This window comes from Monodon monoceros, unplaced genomic scaffold, assembly GCF_005190385.1.
Source record: "Monodon monoceros isolate NGI ecotype Baffin Bay Population unplaced genomic scaffold, NGI_Narwhal_1 Super_Scaffold_17, whole genome shotgun sequence".
NCBI classification, from domain to species: Eukaryota; Metazoa; Chordata; class Mammalia; order Artiodactyla; family Monodontidae; genus Monodon; species Monodon monoceros.
In genome coordinates this window covers 22,474,713-22,497,139 of record NW_021703773.1, presented here as the reverse complement: position 1 = coordinate 22,497,139, position 22,427 = coordinate 22,474,713, and the positions used below count along the sequence as shown (strand labels likewise).

The following is a 22,427-nucleotide window of genomic DNA, read 5'->3' as shown; positions in this document are numbered from 1 at the left end:
TGTGTGTGTGAGCGTGAGTCTGTGTATGTGTGTGTGAGCGTGAGTCTGTGTGTGTGTGTGTGAGCGTGAGTCTGTGTGTGTGTGTGAGCGTGAGTCTGTGTGTGTGTGTGTGACAGAGAGAGTGAGGAGGCCACCAGAAGGCTCTAACGCAGAGCGCGGGCAGCCCTGTGGCTCCGCAGTAGCGGCCCCCAGGGAGCTCTGAGTGGCGGAAGGGCTGACACAGAGGAGGCCCTGCGAGGCCAGGGGACCTTGTGTAGTGACCGCACGTGGGGAGAGCGTGAGAAGAAAGCACCGCGAGGCTGTCGGGAGGAGTGAGGCGGTGTCTACCCGAGGCTGTGCCAGTCCGACAGGGTGACCGACTGTCCCGGTTTGTCGGGGACTGAGGGGGTCCAGGGATGCAAAACTTCCTGTTTTAAAACCAGGACAGGCCTAGGCGAACCGGGGCAAGTTGGTCGCTCTGGAATGAACACTCTCTTGTCAATTCAAATAAAATCCTCACCAAGTCCATCTGTTCAGCACCTTCCAGTACCTTCCGGACCCCTCTTCTGTACATGGGTGGACAGCAGTGCCGGGACACCCCCCTTCATGAGCCCCTAAACTAGTTCGTCATTTCCAACAGGAAGGACCCAGAAAGAGTTCACTGTGAGGAATGGTTGTTATTATGTTTATAGACTTGGGTTCTTTTATTTGGTGCCTGCGTTGTATTTTAATGCCTCACTCCACTACCAGCTCACCATGAAATGTCTACCAGAAGCCTGCTGAACTGGGGAAGCCAGATTACTTAGGAGATAAGACTTGTGTCTTTGTCGGAGACAAGTCTTTGAATGAGATCTTTGTCTCATTCATCCTTGGCATTAAAAAAAAAAAAAAAGTAGCATTCACTGTTTACCCCCAAATCAGCAAACCAGTTAATGAAGTTGGTTCAACGACTGCCTGGACCTATCTCTTTGACTTGCCATTTTTGGATTCCCTTCTGCTGCTGAGCTGCGATGTCTCGGTAGCACAGTCAGAAATGGGGGTGGCACTGGGAACGAGGATCAGGGTGGAAGCGGGGATGGAAGGCTGGGAAGAAGCAGAGGGTGGCCTGAACAGTCTGTAGTCATTACTGTCTGTCTGCACGTGGCCGAGGCACTTGCTTCGATAAACTGTCTGGTCATTTACTCGCTTTGTACTGTTGCATTTGGGGAATATATTAGCACGGATATTTCTCACCGCCTCCTTCCGATTTCCCCTCGGCATAGATCAGAAAATGGCTACCAAGCCACAGAGAAGAATACTCCTGAGGGCGCAGGAAATGTTTTCCAGCTCCAGGAAAACATCTGGACTCCCGGTCTTGCCTTGCACCCAAAATGACTTCTCTTGGGGCAGCCAAGGAGGTGGTAATCCGTTCTTCGTGGGTTCCCTCCCAGGCCAGAGGCGCCGTTCGGGGTCTTGTCTGGGTCCCCCTGCTCCATCTGGGTGACCTGCTCTCCAGTCTTCCCCCTTGAAACTCACCGTCTATACTGCTGGATCCCAAGCCTGGCTGTGCACACAGTGCCCTGAGCTTATCCCGGCTCCCACTTTGGGTATTTGGCTTCAGCAGGTCCGTAAGGCAGGAACTCTTGTCTATTTAATCATCGTCCCCCAGGTGACTGGGATGCATCGTCTGGCCTGGAAACCACTGGCAGTCATTCACCTGGCGTCTGTCCCGTGCCGTGTTCAGTGAGTATCCGTCGTTTCCTGAGAACGCTTCGCGTTATGCTGGGTTACCACGCTGAGGTCAGAGGCTGTGCCTCAGGCCCCTTCGTGGGGTCCCACAGAGCAGCGCAGGGCCTCCCTGCCAGAGACAGCACAGGGCCTCCCCGCGGTAGGCGCAGAGTCCAGCATGGAATTGCTCACACAGGCTGCTTTCCAAAGAGGAACCTGGGCGGCCGACCGGCTTTTCCCACCTGCCATCGAGGCTCATTGGCCGGCGCCAGGTTCACTGTTGGTTAAACATTTTGACCATCACCCCTCGTGTCAGCCACTAAAAGAGTACTTCCTGTCGAGGAGTAGGGTCAGGGACCCGAGGGCCCCCTCCTCCTCTCTTGATGAGGCCTCTCACCCCACCTCTAGGGCACAAGGGAACAAAGTTGAAATCTGGTCCAATTAAAATCAATAAATAAAATGTGAACACCTGTCTAAGGTGTGTGAGGCGCCTAATACAAATGAAATCTACGTTATTCCCCTAGGACAGGGTTATAATAGCGACTTCCCATGCCCTCCACGTTGCAATAAACTCACATCATCTCAGGCTGGAAAAGGCACCCAGTGATGTATCAGAAGTGGCTTCGATTAGAACTCTTGTGGAAGGGAGCGCAGTCCGCCTGGCTCTGGGCTTTTGCTGCTAGGGTTAAGGTCGAGCTAGGCGTCTATTACAAAGCACCGTGTCTCTGGTTTTGTGGCATCGTCATTTTAAACCCTCCTCCCGAGGGGCTTCCTGTGGGGATGACTCCTTGGAGCCCCCCAGAAACGGTGGTCGTGAACCTTCAGATGTGTGTTTGCCATGCGCCACTGCAAAGACTTGTCCCCCAACAGTTTCTCTTTCTCCATCTTAGAAGGCTGCCTCTTTCTAGGATGGAATTTAATTGCTCAGGCCTCAGGCCCCGGTCTGACCCTGGCAAGCCCGCTGCCACATGCAGCCTAATTCTGGAAATGGAAAATGACAGCAAAATCAGCAGGGACCAAGGGCAGCAGAATTCCTTGGAGTGGAGGGAGGTGTTGGAGGAGAGCACTGAGTGGATGGGCTTTCCTTTTTTTTTTTTTTTTTTTTCGGTACGCGGGCCTCTCACTGTTGCGGCCTCTCCCGTTGCGGAGCACAGGCTCCGGACGCGCAGGCTCAGCGGCCATGGCTCACGGGCCCAGCCGCTCCGCGGCAGGTGGGATCCTCCCAGACCGGGGCACGAACCCGCGTCCCCTACATTGGCAGGCGGACCCCCAACCACTGCGCCACCAGGGAAGCCCAATGGGCTTTCTTTTATTCTTTTCTCCCCCGGACCATGTTTACTGAAGCGTGCCAACAGTGAGGAGGGCGTCCGTGTGCTCTCCGACAGTGCATACCAATGACCCTAGTCACCCCCAGAAAGCAAGCAGCTTCCAGCCCCCAACACCAGCTTCCTGAAGCTCCATTACTTGGGCCTGGACAAAACCACTCCAGCTGCCACTAAAACTCAGAAGCCACATTCTCCAGCTTGTCTTGATTTCCCCAAATATTTTGGGTTCAGGCCCAACTGCCATTCAACCCCAGGCCTTAGAATTGAGCCCGGCATTTCATATCCTTTGCCAATTTTCAAAGTAAATCTTTCCTCTGGAGACAAATTCAGGCCTCCCTTGGAAGCTTGGGCCTGAATTTGCCGCATTTCCCTCCACTCAGACGAGAGCCCAGAAGATCAACGATGAAGCGCCCTGTCTCACAGTCTTTCACCAGCTTCCGGCTGCATCTGGCTGACTTTCTGAGCACAGTGGCATGAAGTGGACACTGTTCAGGAGAGGCCGCAGGAATTAGCCCCTGGAGCTGAGTAGGGCCTGGGGAGAGCTGATGTATCCGCTGCCCTTGGGCTCCAGCTGTGGGCTAACGAAAGCTAGGACAATTGCCATTAGTGGTTTAACACCTTTTTACCTGTTGAAATCTCTTCTAGGGCTACTAATAATTAGCCAAAGTTAAAGGCCTGACTCAGCTTTCCTCTCTATTTGGTCACTGATTTACTAACCTACAAAATAAACAACCTGTCAACAAGTAATCAAGAACCAACTGTCTCAATATTTATGAATTCATCTCTTAATTCATATATCACAAACATGTACCGAGTTTCTGCCGTGTACTAGGTTCCACAGAGGAAAACGAAGGTCAAGATGCCACAGACCTGCCCTCAGGGAGCTTCCACCCCAGGAAGGAAGAGTTCAAAAGCCGACAGACAAGTGCAGCACCTGGGGAGTGATTCAGGGTTTTGTGAGATTCCAAGATGGAGGAAATTAGGGAAGAGCTGGGTATTTCATGGAAGAGATGGTATTTGAGTTGGGCTTAAAAAACAGGCGGGAGTCAGGAAGGAGAAGGCACTCTGGATTCTACTGATGGTTTATTGGGCTATTGATGGTACCAGAACCCACTGAGTACAGGTGCGGAGAGCAGGTCAGGAGAGCATGAAGTACGTTGGGATCCAACCACTTGACACCCGATGCTTGAGTCTTGCATTAGAAAAAGCATTTTCACAAATATGAAAATTCTGGTTCAATTATGTGCAAATCTCCCATGTTGGTGAGAGGAAAGGAGAGGGCTGGTTAGGAAGAGTTTTTTGCATTGTGACAAAAGTAAGAAAAAAATGAATGCCAACGTTAGAACTGCTGTGAAGGAGCTGAGACTTATCTCCAGACCCCACTAGGAATCAGAAGGGTGAGTCCATGATTCCAATCCACGAAATCAGAAATACCTTGAACATTTTAGTGGAAGATTTGAAGGCTCTTTGGAGAACTGGATGGACTTCGTGCTTAACGGTTACATCTGGGTTGTAATTCTTTGTCACTCCCTCCTAGCTCTGGGACCTTAGTCAAGACATTTAAAACTCTGAGCCTCACTTAACTCAGTAAAATTGGGATAACGTCCACAATGCAGAAACAGTAAGCAGGAGACACTTAATTCAAGGTGCTATTATTACTGCTGTTCTTGTTGATCAACATTTTTTTTTTTTTTTTTCGGTACGCGGGCTTCTCACTGCTGTGGCCTCTCCCGTTGCGGAGCACAGGCTCCGGACGCGCAGGCTCATTGGCCATGGCTCACGGGCCCAGCCGCTCCGCGGCACGTGGGATCCTCCCGGACCGGGGCATGAACCCCCGTCCCCTGCATCGGCAGACGGACTCTCAACCACTGCGCCACCAGGGAAGCGCGACCAACATTTTTAAAAGACAATTTTCTAGATATATTTATTATCTGAAAAATGCACAATAACTGGATGCATGTGTCATTGAAACTTTTGGGGGGTGGTAGTGGGGCGCTCATTCTAAAGGTTCTAATGATCCGTGATAAATAAAGATTGATTTTACAGCACTCCCTGTCCCTATATTTAGTGGGCAGACACAAGAAATATAAGAACTGGGGGGGACTGCTCACAGCCTCAGTTGCTCAGACTCTTGTTTTCCTTGTGAGTTGTGCGTTACAGTATCCCGAGGATTATGGAGCGCGCTCCCCCCTTGTTGAAATTCCCGATGGTTTTGCCTTGCACTTAAGGTGGGATTTGAAGTCTTGCCCGTGGCTGGGCCTGCTCAGGCCCCGCCGCCCTGGGCAGCCTCAGACGTGTCGCTGTCCCTCTCCTCACTCCCCACACGTGCCGCTGGGTCCATCCTTTCAGTTCCTCTAATTCTCAAGGCCCTTTCCTGCCTCAGATTCCTCCAGTATCCCACTCCGTCGGCCAGGAAAGCAACCCCTTTTCCCTGCCCCACTGACGGCCACTCATCCTTCAAGTTCCAGCCTGGAGGTCACTTTGTCAGAGACCTTCTGCCCCTCATCTGAGTCAGGCTTCCTCTCCTCCCAGACCGTCTCTTTCACGACACTCTTTCCCCATTATAACGCAGTGCGCTTTGTAACTGCACGCTGATTCCTTTGTATGGCACGCGTGCTTATTTCATATCTGGCTCCTTTCCTGGGCTGTGAGCTCCGTGAGGGAGCTCCCAGGGGCTCCTGGCTCTCATTGGAGTCAGAACTTTGGTAGGTTACGTGGAGCGGGCACTCAGCAGACGTCTGTTGAATTTAGCAGATGAGTGATTTTTTTAGGTATGTGGATTTGGGAAGAATGTACTTGAGTATGGTGGAAACTACCCACAGAACTTCTCCACTTTGCATTTTGCTCTGTTGTTTCTACCTATCCCACATGCCAAGGACATTTAACATCACTGGACCTGCCTCCTGAGGGCCCGCGGACCACGCTAGACATTGTGACAACCTCAGTCTGCCCCAGCCCCTTTCCAAGTGCCCCCTGGTGGAGGGATGGGTGCAGAGCCTGGGTGAGTGAAAAGGACTGTGAGAAAACCACATGGGCTGGGAGAGTGAGGCCACCTTGTGCTGGGCTCAGATGCTTCCGTGAAGAGCGTGACCCTCATCCCCTGGCAAGGAAAAGCAAAGAGAGTGTTTACAGGGGATGGTGACCAGGTCTCAGGGAGACAGAGGGGTGGGGCCTCCATTTAGGAAGCCCTGTTTCCATCCTTGAAGAAAGGAGCTTGGCAGGTGTGACAGGCTGGGGCTTAACCTAGGCAGGTGGCCTGTGTCTTTTGCCTCTTCATGGTTAGTCCTCTGGGAAGATGAACACCTTCAGGTTTCTGCCCCTGCAGGAGGGGAGGCCAGAGAAGGGACTGGCAGTAGTTGGAAATCTAGTCTGTACACTAAGGAGCACAGTGAGAAACAAACTGGGGAAGCCACTGGGCAGGGAGCTTCTTGTATGATGCCAGCCGTCACGCTGGATGCTTGTGCAATTCCAGGTGACAAAGTCAATAGGTTTCCCTATCTTTATCTTTTTCAGTGATAGCCCTCCAAGTGACCATTAAGAAAAAAAAAAAAAAAGAACTCGGTTGCATCTTCCTGTTAGAGCAGCTGCCTCAGAGTCTGCAAAACTTAAATTGGTGGCAAAACGTTGGTGTCTAGATGGGAATGGCATTTTTGCCAAGGAACTCAAATCTTGTATGTTTACGGGATGGTGGTTGTAGGGAAAAAGGAAGAGGAGGTGGGATTCTATTTTATTGGCCCCAACCAGCATCGATTTGTCCTGACTCAGCTGTTTTCCTAATCATGTCAAAGCCAGAAAAAAAAAAAAAAAAAAAAACTCATCCGCTATCCAAACCTGGACCCAGAGAAGTTGCTTTCAGGGCTGAGAATTCGCCCCGCTGCAGATGCAAAGTGCAATGCAGAACAGGAGCACCCTCACCCGGGCTGTGCGCTGGTAGTTAGGCTCCAGAGCAAACACAATGATCTTTTACCATGTGGGGAGAGATTTTGCAAATAAGAACGTGGGAGATTAATAGTGCTGGCACAGTGCAGGGACAGGGATCTAGAACGGCGTTTTCAATTCTCTATAGTCAAGTAGGTATAATAAACAACAGAGAGATGTAAAAGAAAAAAGTCTAAGACAGCAGGGAAAGAATGGGCACTCGTTTTTAGGATTTTTCAGAAGATAAAGAGATAAAACCCCAGTATTAAATCTAAGTAGGCTCAGAAATTAAAATTTTCATATACGAATCTTAAAAATAAAAATCCGTAAATTTGAAGACAGGAGTAAAATGATTAAGGTATTCAGTCTAGAAAACTAAGGTACCGCAAAAGATTGACTAAAAAATACCTAAATTTCTCTCAGGACCAGGGACCGGCATGATTTTCTCAAGAAACACTTGTGTTTTTATGTTACAGACACCGTACGTTACATTGATATAACTGATTGCACTTTCTTCTCTGAATTGGCGGCTAGGAAGCTCAGAACCACCTTGTGTTCCATTCTATGTTACGGTAAGTGATTTTCAGGACTAGCAATATCTACAATGCAGAGTCATGGAGAGAAACAGAAATGGTAACTAGGAGATACTTAATCCAAGATGGCTATTATTATTGTTGCCGATGTTGCCAACCAACATTTTAAGAAGAAATTTTTCTTGACAGATCTTTTATATGTGCGAAAGGCAAAATAACTTTACGTTCACTTCATTGAATCTCCGGGGGAGGAGTCATTCTATAGTATCTAATGAGCCAGGCATGATAAGTGAAGATTAGTCTTATAATACCCATTATTACTAATTGAAGCGAAATGAGGTAACACTGACAGTCTCTCCATTTAGGGGGTTAACACTAGTCCTTCAGAACTAATTTTATTTTTTCTCAACCTATTATCTTCCTTCTGATTTCCTTCTTTAAAAAAAATTTCTGCATCAAGTATTTTAAAATTACCTCAAATCTCCCTTTTGAAATAATTATATATTTTTTAAAAGCTATTCAAGTCATTGTCAATAGGCGTTCTTCCTTTCCGTTCTTATGGTTTCTCTCTGCTTCTTAAGCCATAGGATGAAATACCAGGCGGCCCTTGCTAACTGGTTGACTCTTAGTTTTGATTTACACAAACAAATGTGTGTGTGTGTGTATTTGTGTGATACATACAAAATCAATATAATATGACATGATATGATATATGTGATATGAAATGATATAATGATATAATATATAGTGCACAATTACCATATTGCTTCACTCTCAACAGACAGTGGAATATGCCAGTTTCCTGCAAGGGAGCAGGTACTTGGACCTCAGCAGGTGGATGCTGGGAAGCGGGGGAGGTACGAGTGAAGTGGAGGCGGGGTGGGAGGCGGCATCGTCGGATCCATCACTGGCCTAAGTGGCCACCACCAGTCAGAACGTTAGCGATGGTGTCGTTTGTCCTCACTCTCCTCTCCCCTCCTTTTCTCTGCTGATCTAAGTTTCAGAGACCTTGTCTGCCTGATTCCCAGCTGCTGTATCACACTGGTCTTGCGATTGTGGTGCCCTGGCCTGCATGTCAGCACAGTACCCTATCTTAGGACCAAAGCGGACTCAAGGCAGGAGTCTTCTAGCCACACTGGTGAGTTGAGTGATGAGACCTAAAGGGAAGTTTGCTGGTGGGTTCTGGGCTGAGGTGGATTTATAGGGCAGTTACAGAAGCTTAAGCAACAGGACTTCTCACTTGCATGGGTTTCTTCCAAGTCCCTGTATCTAACTTTATATTCATAATTAAGTATTACTTTCTTAAAGAGAGACCTCCTCCCCCTAATTTTATTATAATCATGAGAGTCCCACAAAACTTCTATCTGCCTCTGATTCTGGGATATATATTTTGCTCCCTAATAAAAGTATGAGATGTACAAGAAGAAGCCACATCCCTGCTTTCCTGCTTTGGGATGAACTGAAGGATGGGATGCTTGGAGCTACAGCAGTTATCTTGTGCTCTGAAGGGAAAGCCGAAAGAACTGCAGAAGAACTGACTCAGGGCCTTGATACCGAGTTGCTGGATGAACCACCCTGGAACTTTTAACCTCTAAACTTCTAGTTATGTGAGATAATGAATCTTTATTATTTAACCCATTTATTCAAGTGGTGTGTGACTTATAACCAAGAGCATCTTGACTGATACCCCAAGTTTCCCCATCACTGTGTTTTAATCACTCATTGGGAAAACGTGCATCGTCTTGCTAGATGTGCTAATGCCAAGATACTGTATTGACAGTTCAGATACTTCCAGACTGAACCTTCTCTGACAGCACTGACGGCTGGAGCAACTTCCCTGGTGACTGTCCACCCCTCCTGGAGGAATTGAGATGGCTCCTCATGAGCTGTCCACTGTCTTCATGACACCCTCTGGCTTTGCCACTCTCCCTATGTAAGCCAGTTTTTCCATAAATTATCTCAAATCACCTCTGTACTCTTATAATCTCCCTCCCTGCCACGGACCAGCCTCTCAGTGTGGTTGATTTCAGCTAAATGTGAGAAAGTAAACAATAGAGGCACATAGTCCTACAGAGAAATGAGTGACAGTTAACTGTGGATTAACCCTCAGCACCTATTTGCTTTTAAAAACTTAAAACAATTTTACCAGAATATTCTAAATGGAACAAGTTGCAAAATGTAAGCCCTTTTGTATGGCTTGGGAAGTTGGCTTGATGGAATAAAATTGAAGAGGTACCCAGTCAGGTGACCCACCTGACTGCACGTGTGTGCAGTGCAAAGTCCTAAGAAAACCACTGGAGATGAAAACGCTATGAGCCTAGAATAACCTCACTCCGGGTGAACTTCAAACGGTGTGATAAAGTGACCAGGAGCATTAGGGCACTTAGAGGAGAGAGCGTTAGGGGGCAGAGGGACCTTCTTGGAAACTTCCAAAATCACATGGCATAGGAAGCCAAAGTCTGCCGATCAGAGGACCCAGCTTGGCCGCGGACAGCGCAGCTGACATTTCTGACCAGTTCTGCTTTGTTTCCTCAGCGACCAGCTGCTTCTCCGGTCTGAGAGCACACAGGAACAGCTCAGTCCTCCCGAACGACTGAAGTTTACGTCAGGGAATCCCCGTTTTCCACACCTGGGTCGCTAGATGTCCACTCATTTTGCCTGATCGGTATTTCTGCCCATCGCCACCTGCCCTCACTCTGGCAGATTAAATACCACTCTTAGGCCTTATACAGTCGTCCCTCGGTAGCCACAGGGGATTGTTTCCAGGATCCCCTCGGATACCAAAATCTGTAGATGCTCAAATCCCTTATACAAAACAGCGCAGTACTTGCATATAACTACACACATCCTCCTGTATATGTGACATCATCTCTGGATTACTTATGATACCTAATACAATGAAATGCTTTGTAAACAGTGGTAAATACAATGAACATGTGAGGTAAATGGTTGCCAACATCCAGCATATTCAAGTTTTGCTTTTTGGAAATTTCTGGATTTTTTTCCCCCTGAATATTTCTGATCAGAGTTGGTTGAATCTACAGATGCGCAACCTCGAATTTGACTGTACTTTGTTGGCCTCGACCAACAACCCTCATGCGCCAACACCTGCTACTCTCTTTTAGCCTGTAGTCTGATCAGTTTGTAACCCAGCTTCGTACTCATACTGACAGTGATCCAGGCCCTGGCTGGGAACTGACTCTAAACAGGACGTGACTGCGGATTCCCCTTTGGGGTGCCTTACCAGCTGGCCGGGTATCAGAAGCTGATGCAAGGGCCTGGTGAGCTTGGAGTCCAGGTGGGCATGGAGGAAGCTGCTGAAATCATCCGGGCACCAGGCAATTAGGGTTTGGGCCCAAAATGCAAGATAAGCTCTGTAAAATCAAGTTGGCAAACCAGAGACCTGGACCTGTGGACTTTTGTCTGCCAATCATTTCCCTTTAAGGTGAAAGCAAAGCCAAGCCTCTCCTGGCTTTTCGCTGCCCTAAAGCAATTGCTTTGGTTCACAGTAACTGTTCCACTTTAAACTGAATAGGTTACACTGTAAGCCTGGGTAATTGAGTTAAGGCCCATTTGTTAAAATACAGCAAGTCTGGAGCCATGAAGTCTAAACCATGGCTCTGGGTCGGAGTCTCCAGTTTGTGTCTACAGAGTCACCTGACCAAGCCTCTGGATTCTCTAAAGAAGGAAATAATACAACAAATGAGACTTAAGCAAAAGTGAAATTTTTCAGGTGGAAAAGGTAAATAATTGTTTACCTTTGGCTGTTTGAAAGAATTTGTATAATGAATATCTTATCATATGTTTTATATTTACCTCAGTTATGAACCATCCTTCATCGGCCACTAAGGTCAAAGGAGAGACAAATTTCCCTTTCTTGTAGTAGAACCTGCTCGGGATGGCCTCCTTCTTGTAGACAGTCATGTGCTCCACTGTTCTCAATTTGTTATATATCTGCAAAGATAACCAAGAATGACCAGTTTTGCATTCTCTCTCTTAAATGTATGTGAATATTTATTGGACCTGGAGGAGAGGAAGGACTTTATAAAAACTTATTTATGTCAAAAATCCTACAGTAAAATAAAAAGGTGAATGAGAAATTGTTCTGCCTGACGTTAAACACCACCAAGATCAAAGAAAAGCATTTATTCTTTGACTAGACCTAGAGCATGTCCTAGCTGCACCTGATTTTTTAAAATAAATTTATTTATTTTATTTTTATTTATTTTTGGCTGCGTTGGGTCTTTGTTGCTGGGCGTGGGCTTTTCTCTAGTTGCGGCAAGTGGGAGCTAGTCTTCATTGCAGTGGCTTCTCTTGCCGCGGAGCACGGGCTCTAGGCGCGCGGGCTTCAGTAGTTGTGGCACGGGCTTCAGTAGTTGTGGCTGGCACGCTCCAGAGCACAGGCTCAGTAGTTGTGGCCCACAGGCTTAGTTGCTCCGCGGCACGTGGGATCTTCCCAGACCAGGGCTCGAACCCGTGTCCCCTGCGCTGGCAGGCGGATTCTTAAGCACTGCGCCACCAGGGAAGCCCTATGCCTGATTTTAAAATACTAGTGACTGTTTGCCATTAATTACACTGCTAATTTTCTGATGAAGATGTAAACCCTGTACCTCTTTCCAATATTTAGCAGCAGCTTAAATCTTTATGGCTAAAATTAAAATCAACCGGCTGGTGTTGATTTGTTGGCCCTTAGCCAAAGCTGGCATATATTCCTGGGTAGAACTGAATATAAAATTGAGTTTATCAATTCAACTCTGGGAAATAATTAGTCTTTAGGCTGTTTAGTAGAGTTTCTACTGGCCCCAGGAGTTGATTTCCTACTTAAGAAAATCCATAATTCTTAAGAAAAGTAGGGGGCATTACCAGAAAGATTTTGCATAAGTGAAAACTCTGATGGCACATAACGGGCCTCACAAACTGTTGTGTCCGTCACGTGACAAAGTGTCACCCAAACATAGCCCCAGTTCTGAATAATCTACCAACTGTTTTAGGCAGCTTGCAACTGCCTGATGTACACACCACATTGGAAGAAAGAAGCTCTTCCCAGCTCGTGAGCTGTTGATGCTCTAGCATCCTGGAGGCGGCATGTCCCTAGGTGCCAGATAGGAGATAACAGATGATGTTCCTTGCCAGGAAAACAGAACTTCTTTGCAAGAAGCCATTTACTGTGGGACCTGCCAACGTGTAAAATATTCTTCCCAGTTTCATATTTAAGGAGTTCACGAGAAGCCTGTGCAAACATATTCAGCACCTCCACTTGCTGACCGTGGAGCCTGAGAAAAGGGGGCACCCGTCGGGGGAAGGGGACGAGGCTGGGGAGAAGCCACACTGCGGGCACCGAGTTCCTCAACCCCAGACACACAGATCTCGGACTCTCATGTGGGAGGGAGTGGTCAGGGCTGGGAGGAAGGTCTCTGTCTGGGCCAGAACGGCCGGATCCCAGCCTACACCTGCCGTAGGGAAGCAGGGCAGGCAGCCGGCCCAGCCAAGGCTGATTCCCATCTCCCTGCCGATGCACCGCCCCTGGCAGCGGTGGAGGCCTCCCCCAGGGGATAGAGGCCCAGAGCCTGTGCTGGGAGACGCCCAGGCCACACGGGCCAAAGCAGTCAGCCGGCGGGGCCACTCGCTCCTTCACCTTCTCAGCGTGGTTTACCCTCCACTCGGAGGGAAGGATTGTTTGGAGGGAGGGGTAAGCAGGGGCCTAGTCATCGAGCGTGCCAAGTCCCCGGGAGCCCTGCCCCACGCCATCTGCACGCCGTGGGAACTCCGCCACGGCCTCGTGGGGACGCCCCCTTGGATGGTGGTAATCGCCGTAGGCGACACACACATCGTCCCTGCAGCGGACCCAGCTGCTTCCCGTGCTTCACGGCCGCCCAGGAGGGCAGCTACCGTGTCGTCAGTCAGCACACGCAGCAGAGAAGCGCAGGAGGGCCGCTTAGGGAGCTGCTCGGCTGCTGAGAGCGGGGGTCTGAACCCCGGCCGGCCGCGTGGCTCCGAGCTACGGGGCCGACCCATGGCACACGCGGCCTCAGCCTGTGCTCGTCCGTCGCCTTCTTCTCTCCAGTCCCTGATGAGAACAGGTCAGCCTGGCGGCTTTCCTCCAGAGAAGGGCCTTCTGTGCCGGCTTCCGCTGTCCCCAGCTGCGCAGGAGAAGGGCTGCATTTTGGCCAAGAACGAACCGGCCCCGCGCCACGTGCTGGGCGCTGCACACCCTCGTCTCGTTTCGTGCCCACTAACGTTCAGTGCCCGCTTCAGAGAAAGGAAGACACGGGAGGATGAAGCACTGGACCGAGGTCACTCGGCGAGGACGGGGGCAGGTGGGTCATCTGCCGCCAGAGTCCCGGCTCCCGAGGCTGCCCTGTGCCTCCGCCTTAAAGCTACACACAGACTCAGTGCAGAGTCATGGCCTCTGAGGGTGCGCTCTGGCCCCGTCCCCCCCCCCACCCACCCTTCTCCCCCGTCTTGCCTCAGAATGCTTCCCGGGCGCCGGCCACAGGCTCACAACCGGCCCTCGGTCCTTCACCTGCCGCAGGTCATGGAGGCTGATGTACTTATCCAGCTCAATCACTTTGTCCATCCAGAAAATGTCAGTCATCCCGTGATCAGAGAAGATGATGACGTTGAGGTCGTCCTGCAGCTCGCGCTCCTGTGGGGAGACAGGCAGTCAGGACGGCGCCGAGACGGGGACCCTCTTACACCAGCTGTCTGACAAAGAGGTGTTTTCAACTACAGGTTATAGGAGAAAGCCTGCTTCCCCAGTTCTGAATTTAACCATCTGCTTGTCTGCGCTATAAGACACGGTGCAAAATCGTAGCAGAAGCGCTGCAGGGAGGGAACGAGAGAGCCAGTGCCCGTCCGATTAGCGCGGAACATAATACATATGAGGCGCCAGCCTTTTAAGGTAGCCTTTCTGTTTTCATCCTCTTTGGGTCTTTCAACCAACTTGTGTGGGAATACAACTATCACTCGCCCGTTTTACACGTGTGAAAAATTAACCCCACGAAAGTTTAAAAAAGTAATATTTTAAGTCCGACAAAGACAAATATCATGTGACATCACTTATATATGGGATTTTAAAAAATGATACAAATGAACTCACTTACAAACCAGAAACAGACTCACAGACAGAAAACAAACTTATGGTTACCAAAGAGAAAGTGGCAGGAGAGGGATAAATTAGGAGTTTGGGATTAACATATACACACTACTTACATAAAATAAACAACAAGGACCTACTGCATGGCACAGGGAACTGTATTCAATACCTTGTAATAGCCTATAATGGAAAAGAACCATATATAATCTATCTACCTCTCTCTCTATATATATATATCTGAATCACTTTGCTGTACACCTGAAACTAACACACTAACACAACATTGTAAATCAACTATACTTCAATAAAAAATAAAATTTTTTAAAGTTTAAAAGTAATACTTTGCTAAAAGTCATTCAGTAAGGGTGTGGCAGAATCAGGGAGAGAACCCAGGCCTGGGTTCCACACCCACGCCAATCTGGTTACCAGACTTAATGGTTTGGTAAAGCATCAGGCCATCTCGCCAGCTGAGCCAGGCGGTAATGCAGATCTGGGTCATTGCAGTGCCACTGGCCTGGCTGTAAGACAAGGGAGCTCGTGGTACCTGGGGAGGCATTGTGTGATGAAAAGAGACCCCTCAGACCCTTGAGCTGGCCCAGTCAGCTCTCAGCAGTAAGAAGGAAGATGTCGAGGGGTGTGACAGTCAAGGAGACAGAAGAAGAGTGACAGAGGGAAGGTTAGCCCAGTGGTCCTGGTTTTCGGTCACCTGGATCCACGTGGTCATGTACTTCAGGACGGTGTCCACGGCCCTCAGGGCTTCTTTCCTCTGTGGCGACGAGGGCCCATAGTGGTGGCCTTCCACATCGATGCGCTCGTAGTAGATGGCCACCAGGTCCGCCTGGCCGCTCCTGGGGAGGGGGCAGGCAGGGTGAGAGCTGAGAGAGGCCCTGCCAGCTTTCCCCCCTCCCACCCGGCGGTCCTGGCGGAGGCATGGGCATCCTCCAGCCCCTGCCCTGTGGTCCAGGCACAGCGATACCTTAAAAAGAACAAGGGGGTTCTCCAAGGGAGAGAGAACCTTGGAGAAGGTGCCAGTCCCGGGCACCCTGGTGACAAAAGTCAGGGAGCATGCTTATGGGTCACCTCGCCTCTCAGCTCATCATGACCCAGGAGTCGGAAGAGGTGGCGACAGGCAGGGGACAGTTCTGATAACTCCCCTCACCACCAGCTGTCACCAGAAGCTCAGAGAAAAGAGAAGCAATCATTCAAAAAACGTCTCCTCGGATACGGAGGGTGGGAGGGAGACACAGGAGGGAGGAGATATGGGGATATATGTATATGTATAGCTGGTTCACTTTGTTATACAGCAGAAACTAACACACCATTGTAAAGCAATTATTCTCCCATAAAAATGTTAAAAAAAAAAGTCTCCTCCATTATTGCTGGTCTTCGAGGGAGCCTCTAAATAAAACACTAGACTGTAGGTTTCACTGACCCACAAGAATAAGAACAAGCTTTACCAGGCAACCTTGCAGGAGGCAGACAGGTTTGTGTTTGTGTTCAGGGCCTGATGTCTCTGGGGACCCAGGAAGGGTCAGCTCCAGGGTGGGCACAGGGTGAATTCTAGCACTGACCACACTTTCTGCATCCCGGAAAAACGCCCCCCTCGGCCAGAGTACTGGTGGTAAAAATCCAACTATTTAACCCTCCGTGCGAAGCTGAGACTGAGTGGGAACTAGTGACAAACCTGGAGTAGGAGGCTGAGGGAGTCGGGGGGTGGGGGAGAAAACACCGTGCAATGTTCCCCCTCCTCCACACAGCGCACAGCTTCCCACTGTGACTGCCCTGCCCACAACGTCCCCCAAAGCACCTGAACAGAGCAATGACGCTGATGATGGTGATGGTGAGGGTAGCAGTAACAGCGACTGACAAGAGGAAGCAGTGGAAAAGGAATGAAGGCTAACTCCTTTGTTTGGACTTTAAGGGTTAATAAATAATCCTCTTGGCAGACTGCCTTATTTCTCTTGCAAAACTCTATTTAAACAAACACACAAGTGAGGCGGCCTGGTCTCTCCTGGTGTGGTCTCCCCTGACACTTGGAATGTATCCTTAGTGCCTGTGGTGCCTTGGGCATTGCAATCCACAGAAGAGGAAAAAGAACCTCACAGCAGTTCCAGAGCGTGGTTTGCACAACCCCTCCCATCCTTCCGGTCTCAGGAAGATGGTGCTTCTTCTAGGAAGCATCCCTGAGGCCCAGGCTCAGGTGGGTGGCCCTCCTGGGCACTCCCACGGCTTTCCTGGTTCATCTCTGGGTTGTGATTTTTCACACTGTGCGGTAATTGCCCGTTTATGTGTCCTTCCCTCCCCTCTAAATTGCGGGGTTTTTCACCCTGGGATGCATTCATTCTCCGTTGTGTCTCAGCTCAGCCTAGGGTCTGGCATACAGTAGGAGCTCTGTAACTGTCAGTTGAAGGTATAATAATAGTAAGTGCTCAATAAATCATAGTTATTCTAGGTCAGGCACTACGTTGAGGGCTTTTCATACATTATAGTAATTCATCCTCACAGCAACCCTATCAGGCAGGAATACGTTAAACAGAGAGTTCAGTACTGTTGCCCACATCACACAGCTCATGAGAAGTGGAGCCAGCACTGAGACCCAGGTGGAGCTCCGACACCCTGACCCAAATACTCTGAGAGAACGCAACAGCCCGCACCAATGGGGAAACATTCTGCTAAAGCCAAATGACCACGTGGAAGTGGTTCTTATTCTGCTATAAGAATCCCACCAACCCCAAGAAAGTGGGGCGTGAGACAAGGCAAAGGCAGCAGTGAAACGGAGTCACTTTCATCTCTCGGCATGAGCTCTACGTCTGCGGCTTGGATGTGCCTCCAGATTCTGGATCTGAGATGAAAAGCGTCCCTAGAGAAAAGCATCTGCAGATTTTGCAGATGAGGAAATAGGCCAAAAGGGATTCTAGGCCTCACGGACCTCTGAGACATGGCTAGGACTGGAGATGTGAACTTCCCACGTCCAAGGTCAGAACACTTGACTCCACCAGCCCGGGCTTTTGAATGTCCACACCGACTCCATTCACTACACGGGGATCGGTTCCAGAGAATGTTCAGCCTGGCATCTTCCTTCACCATGGTCATACTTGCCAAGAGGGCACACCTTTTAATGATGCTGTGATGTTCTTGTACCCTGAGGTGTACTTCATTCACAGTTTGGAGGATATGCTGGTTTCCAGTTAAGGGAAATTGCTAGTCAAGTTTTCTTTTCTCCTTTTAGAACAAAACAGACTGGCCCTTCTTTAACAAATACCATGTCCCCCCTCCTCCACAATGGGGATTGGGGTAAGTTATTATTTGCTTGTTTCTCACAAATAATATTATCATCATTCATACTCGCTAGTGTATGAATGACTAATACAAATGCCCCCTGCATCTACAGACAGCAGAGAACAAAAAGTCACTAAGGGTTCCACACGTGTGTAGGCAGTAGGGAAAAGTTCTAACTTGGGAATGGCATTTTCATACATATCCCTAAACTCTTTTGAGGCCCATGTTCATTACACTGATGGACTGATGGCATTTCCTCCACCACATTTGAACATAATGGAACTTTCCACAAAATCATACCCTCGGATATGTCTCCGCACTTAGCTGCCTTTTGTACTTGTGCCTGTAGCATCCCAGATGCACTGGTTCACACAGAACATCCTATGTTTAGGTGTGTACACTTCCAGGGTGGGGCTTGTATGTGGGAAAAATTTCACAAGGTTTACTGGTTGCACTAAAGCTCAATGAAATGCTTTCAGGTCACTACATTTTAGACACTTCACCTTAATACAGCAGCCACTGGGCTGGTTTCTTTAAGGCTATTTGCCATATTCATAAATCTCCGTGTGATCAGAAAGCTAGTAAGTCTCACAGATTCACCTGATGGCTTTGTGTCAGGAAGCTGTCAACCCCAGATGCCAGGAACACTGGAACTGTGATGGTTGAGATTCAGGGATTTATACATATGCCTTTTGTGAAAGACTTCTATGTTGGAGCTCATTGATTCATGAGGGACCTGAGTCTTCAAGGGCTAAGAGCTCTTGCCTGTTGGAGTTTAGCTGACAAATTCTTGGTGGCCAGCTGTTTTCCACATGGATCTGGTCTCCATCACTGGTCAGCTCATTTGTAATGGAGCGGTTGGGTGAGGAGTGATGGGTGGAAACGCCTGCAGATCTGTTATTGGCCATTTATAGCTTTCAGCCCAGGAACCATGCCAGAAGGACATGTAGCCAGCGGCCCAATTACCTGAGAGCTGCAAGAGGCCCCCAACCCTGGATTTCAGGGACACCCAGATCTCCCATCACCTTAGGATCCTGTCCAGATTTCTTTTCAATGTAAAGAGTTCACAATGTCACATCAATTTTCCTTACTGAAGTGGGTTGCAGAGAATTAGGGAGAGAGAGTGGTTAAAGGAATGGTTGTAGTTGCTGAGTGTTAAAAAAAAATTGAGGGACTTCCCTGGTGGCGCAGGGGTTAAGAATCTGCCCGCCAATGCAGGGGTCACGGGTTTGAGCCCTGGTCCGGGAAGATTCCACATGCTGCAGAGCAACTAAGCCTGTGCGCCACAACTACTGAGGCTGCGGTCTAGAGCCCGCGAGCCGCAACTACTGAGCCCGTGTGCCACAATTACTGAAGTCTGCGCGCCTAGAGCCCATGCTCCACAACAAGAGAAGCCACCGCAATGAGAAGCCTGTGCACCACAACAAAGAGTAGCCCCCTCTCGCCGCAACTAGAGAAAGCCTGCACGCAGCAACAAAGACCCAACCCAGCCAAAAATAAATAAATACATACATTTTTTTTTAATTGAAAACTTAGAAATAAGTCAGTTTCCCTGACACACTCGTGTGCTATTCAGACCATTACTGATTTCTGCATTTTTCAAACTGGGTGTGATAGTTCCATGTGGAAGAGAAAAAAAAAAGGTTCTATGTACTAATATGGTAATAGGCTTTGTACATTTCCAAGAAGATGGCAGAGTAGACAATTTTTCCAAACTTATTCCACCAAAGATCTTCCTTCTTTTGTCAAAAACTTATATCTTTGGAGAGTCAGGCATTCACTATATCATGATTAGAGAAATGCTGACATTCACATTGCTTCTCTATTTTCCATCAACACAAAGAAGAAAGTCCTCAACCCCTGGGGACTTCCTTGCTCTCAATTCAACGTTTCCAAAGGGTGCCCCTACCTAAAATTACTCAACACACAATCATCCTCTACTAGAGGGTAGCAATCACCGTGTGAGAGGCTCACTACCTCTCTGAGACATACTTCACCTATACCAAGCCTTTTTAATCCACTTTAGCATTCATTATTGGTCCTGGAAACAGGAAGAAGAGTGGCATGGCTAAGAATTTGGGACACTTACTTGAAGAAGTCAAGAGCATCGCTGACTGCATTGGCAAAATTGATATCCGTTGGGACATTTTTATATTCTAGGCAGTAAGTAGGTCTGACACCAAGAATCTCAACCTCACAGCCTAAGAAGGAAAAAGACAGTAAATGGTTACTTTCTTCAATAATCAAGGTAGGGTGATGAGCCTATTTTAGGAAGCAAATACCATTAGTCAAAACAAAAATTTTTATTCCTTTTCATGAAATAAAAGAATGTATTATTGATAAGTGGTGTATTTAATTCTAATTTTGTTTAACTGGAGCAGAGGCCCTTAAACGTCATTCCTATACAGCACTGGTGTCTCATGACAGGGACTGGCAAAAATTGGTTAATGGTTGTCTTTCCCAATTTGAAACAACAATAACAAAAATTAATTAGTACACAGAATGTCTCAATTGAAACTTTTTTCTATAGATTTTTTATAACTACTAATTCTTCTAGTGCATCTTTGCCTATTCTAGAACCATGTATGAGGTTAATATCTGATTCGCCTGGGAATAAGAAAATAAAGACTTCACTAGTCTAGCTGGACTCAGAAGTACTGCACTGATGGGCAAGTCTAAAAATCACTGAGTTAAAGCAAGGGTCCTGAGCCGTCCCCTTACCTCTCCCAAAATGAAGTAAAAGAATGAAAGTATTCAGATGTTGGGAGCTGCTGTGGCTTCAGCTTTTCTGCCCCAGGCCCCTGAACAAGTTGAAATGGTTGCCCCGAGGAAGAGACATCCAACCTCATTATCAGAAAATAGGGCAGGAGAGGAACGTGCCAGTCTCAGTTTGTTAGTTGGGTGTATTTACTGGGCACCGACTATGAACTAGTCACTACGTTCAGACATAGTGGTGTATTTAATTCTACTTGTGTTTGCTCCATCCTGTGGCATCCCGGAATCTAGCCTAGTAGGAGGAGGATTCCGTGCAAACAGTGTAATAGTTGAAGTCTAAAGTGAAGTGCACATTTACTGGGTGGTGAGAGGACTCAGGCAAGGCACATTTAATGCAGATATTATTTCCTTCTGGAAGCTTTCCTCAAATCCCCGTGTTGGACTCAGTCTTACAGACTGTGTCTGGCCCATGCGTTGGGGTTAGAAGTGGGAAGAAAGGGACGTCCAAGCAAAGACAGCAGCGGAAGCACAGTTCAAAGTGAGAAACAATAAGGTGTGTGTGTAGAACAGCAAGCACGGTAACGTTCCCAGGCAAGGGGGTCTGGAGACCAGATGGTGAGCTTTTCTGTAGCCCAGAGAAAATGATTCCCACTTACACTTGGTATGATCCTTATGTATCCTATAAAATAGCTGATGGTGCCTTCATTTTACACAGGAGGAACTGAGTCAAAAAGGTGAAGAGGGGGCTTCCCTGGTGGCGCAGTGGTTGAGAGTCCGCCTGCCGATGCAGGCGACGCGGGTTCGTGCCCCGGTCCAGGAAGATCCCACATGCCGCGGAGCGGCTGGGCCTGTGAGCCATGGCCGCTGAGCCTGCGCGTCCGGAGGCTGTGCTCCGCAACGGGAGAGGCCACAACAGTGAGAGGTCCGTGTACCGCAAAAAAAAAAAAAAAATGGTGAAGAGACTTCCCCATTGTCTCAGGGCAATAATGAGGAAGAGCTAACATTTGAATCTACTTTTATCTGACTCCAAAACTTTAGGAATTCTTTTAAAACAGTATCTGACGAATTCAGACATGCAAGGACAGACATTATGGACATTAAGGACAGACAGACATTTTTCCGTACTATTAAGATTTACTCAAGCTAATCGAGAAATAAGTCAAAATAAAAGAGCCCAAGGACGAATAAGATAGGGTTTTCAAATAAATAGCAGTAAACGATGAAATCACAAAATATAGTTAAGTATTAGTAATATTAATGTAGTTATGTGAAAATATTTTATTGAAATATAAGGTGCATATTTTAAAAAAATGTTTAATGTAATAACCTGGATCTAAAGTTCCCAATTATTTAACCAAAAAGGAAAGGAAAAGCATTTTCATTGTCGTTGGAGGGAAGGGATGGTCAATATATAGTGTTCATTCTAGACATTGATTTAAAAGTTTGGAATATACAGAAGAAAGTTGTATGCATAACTTCCAAATCACTAAAGGAAGAAAAAGAAGCATACAAAATTAATCAAATATCAAAGTACATGAAAAGAAAAAAAAAAGAAATATCTAGGAAGCCCTAATACTGAAAGCATAATAAAAGAGAAAATCAAATATATTCAAAATAAATGTGAATGGGTTACACTCTACAAGAATGTCAACATGAGGTAACTATAAACTATTTTTAAAATTTACAGGTTAGGTAAAATGACACAGCAAGGTTAGATATAAAAGAATAGACCAAATAAACCCCCCCAAAAGTAAACCAAAAAATCAGATCTCTCAATAGTATTCAAGTTGATTATGGTCTCAAAAGCCTGAAACAGCTACAAATCCACATTAATAGTTTAGAATGTAAATGAGTATTTATATATCATAAATATAC

At 47.7% G+C, this 22,427-nt stretch overlaps 1 protein-coding gene across 2 annotated transcripts in view; it reads right to left on the bottom strand.

The window, feature by feature from the left end:
• The window catches only part of ENPP6 (ectonucleotide pyrophosphatase/phosphodiesterase 6), a 92,314-nt gene that overhangs the window by 8,542 nt on the left and 61,345 nt on the right, over window positions 1-22,427 (bottom strand). For both annotated transcript variants that reach the window (XM_029226211.1, XM_029226210.1), the window contains exons 3-6: window positions 19,927-20,038; window positions 15,265-15,406; window positions 13,929-14,108; window positions 11,279-11,416 (exon numbers count right to left, since the gene is read on the bottom strand). In XM_029226211.1, coding sequence (XP_029082044.1) covers window positions 11,279-11,416; window positions 13,929-14,108; window positions 15,265-15,406; window positions 19,927-20,038 — 572 coding nt within the window. The remainder of the gene's footprint in view (window positions 1-11,278; window positions 11,417-13,928; window positions 14,109-15,264; window positions 15,407-19,926; window positions 20,039-22,427) is intronic.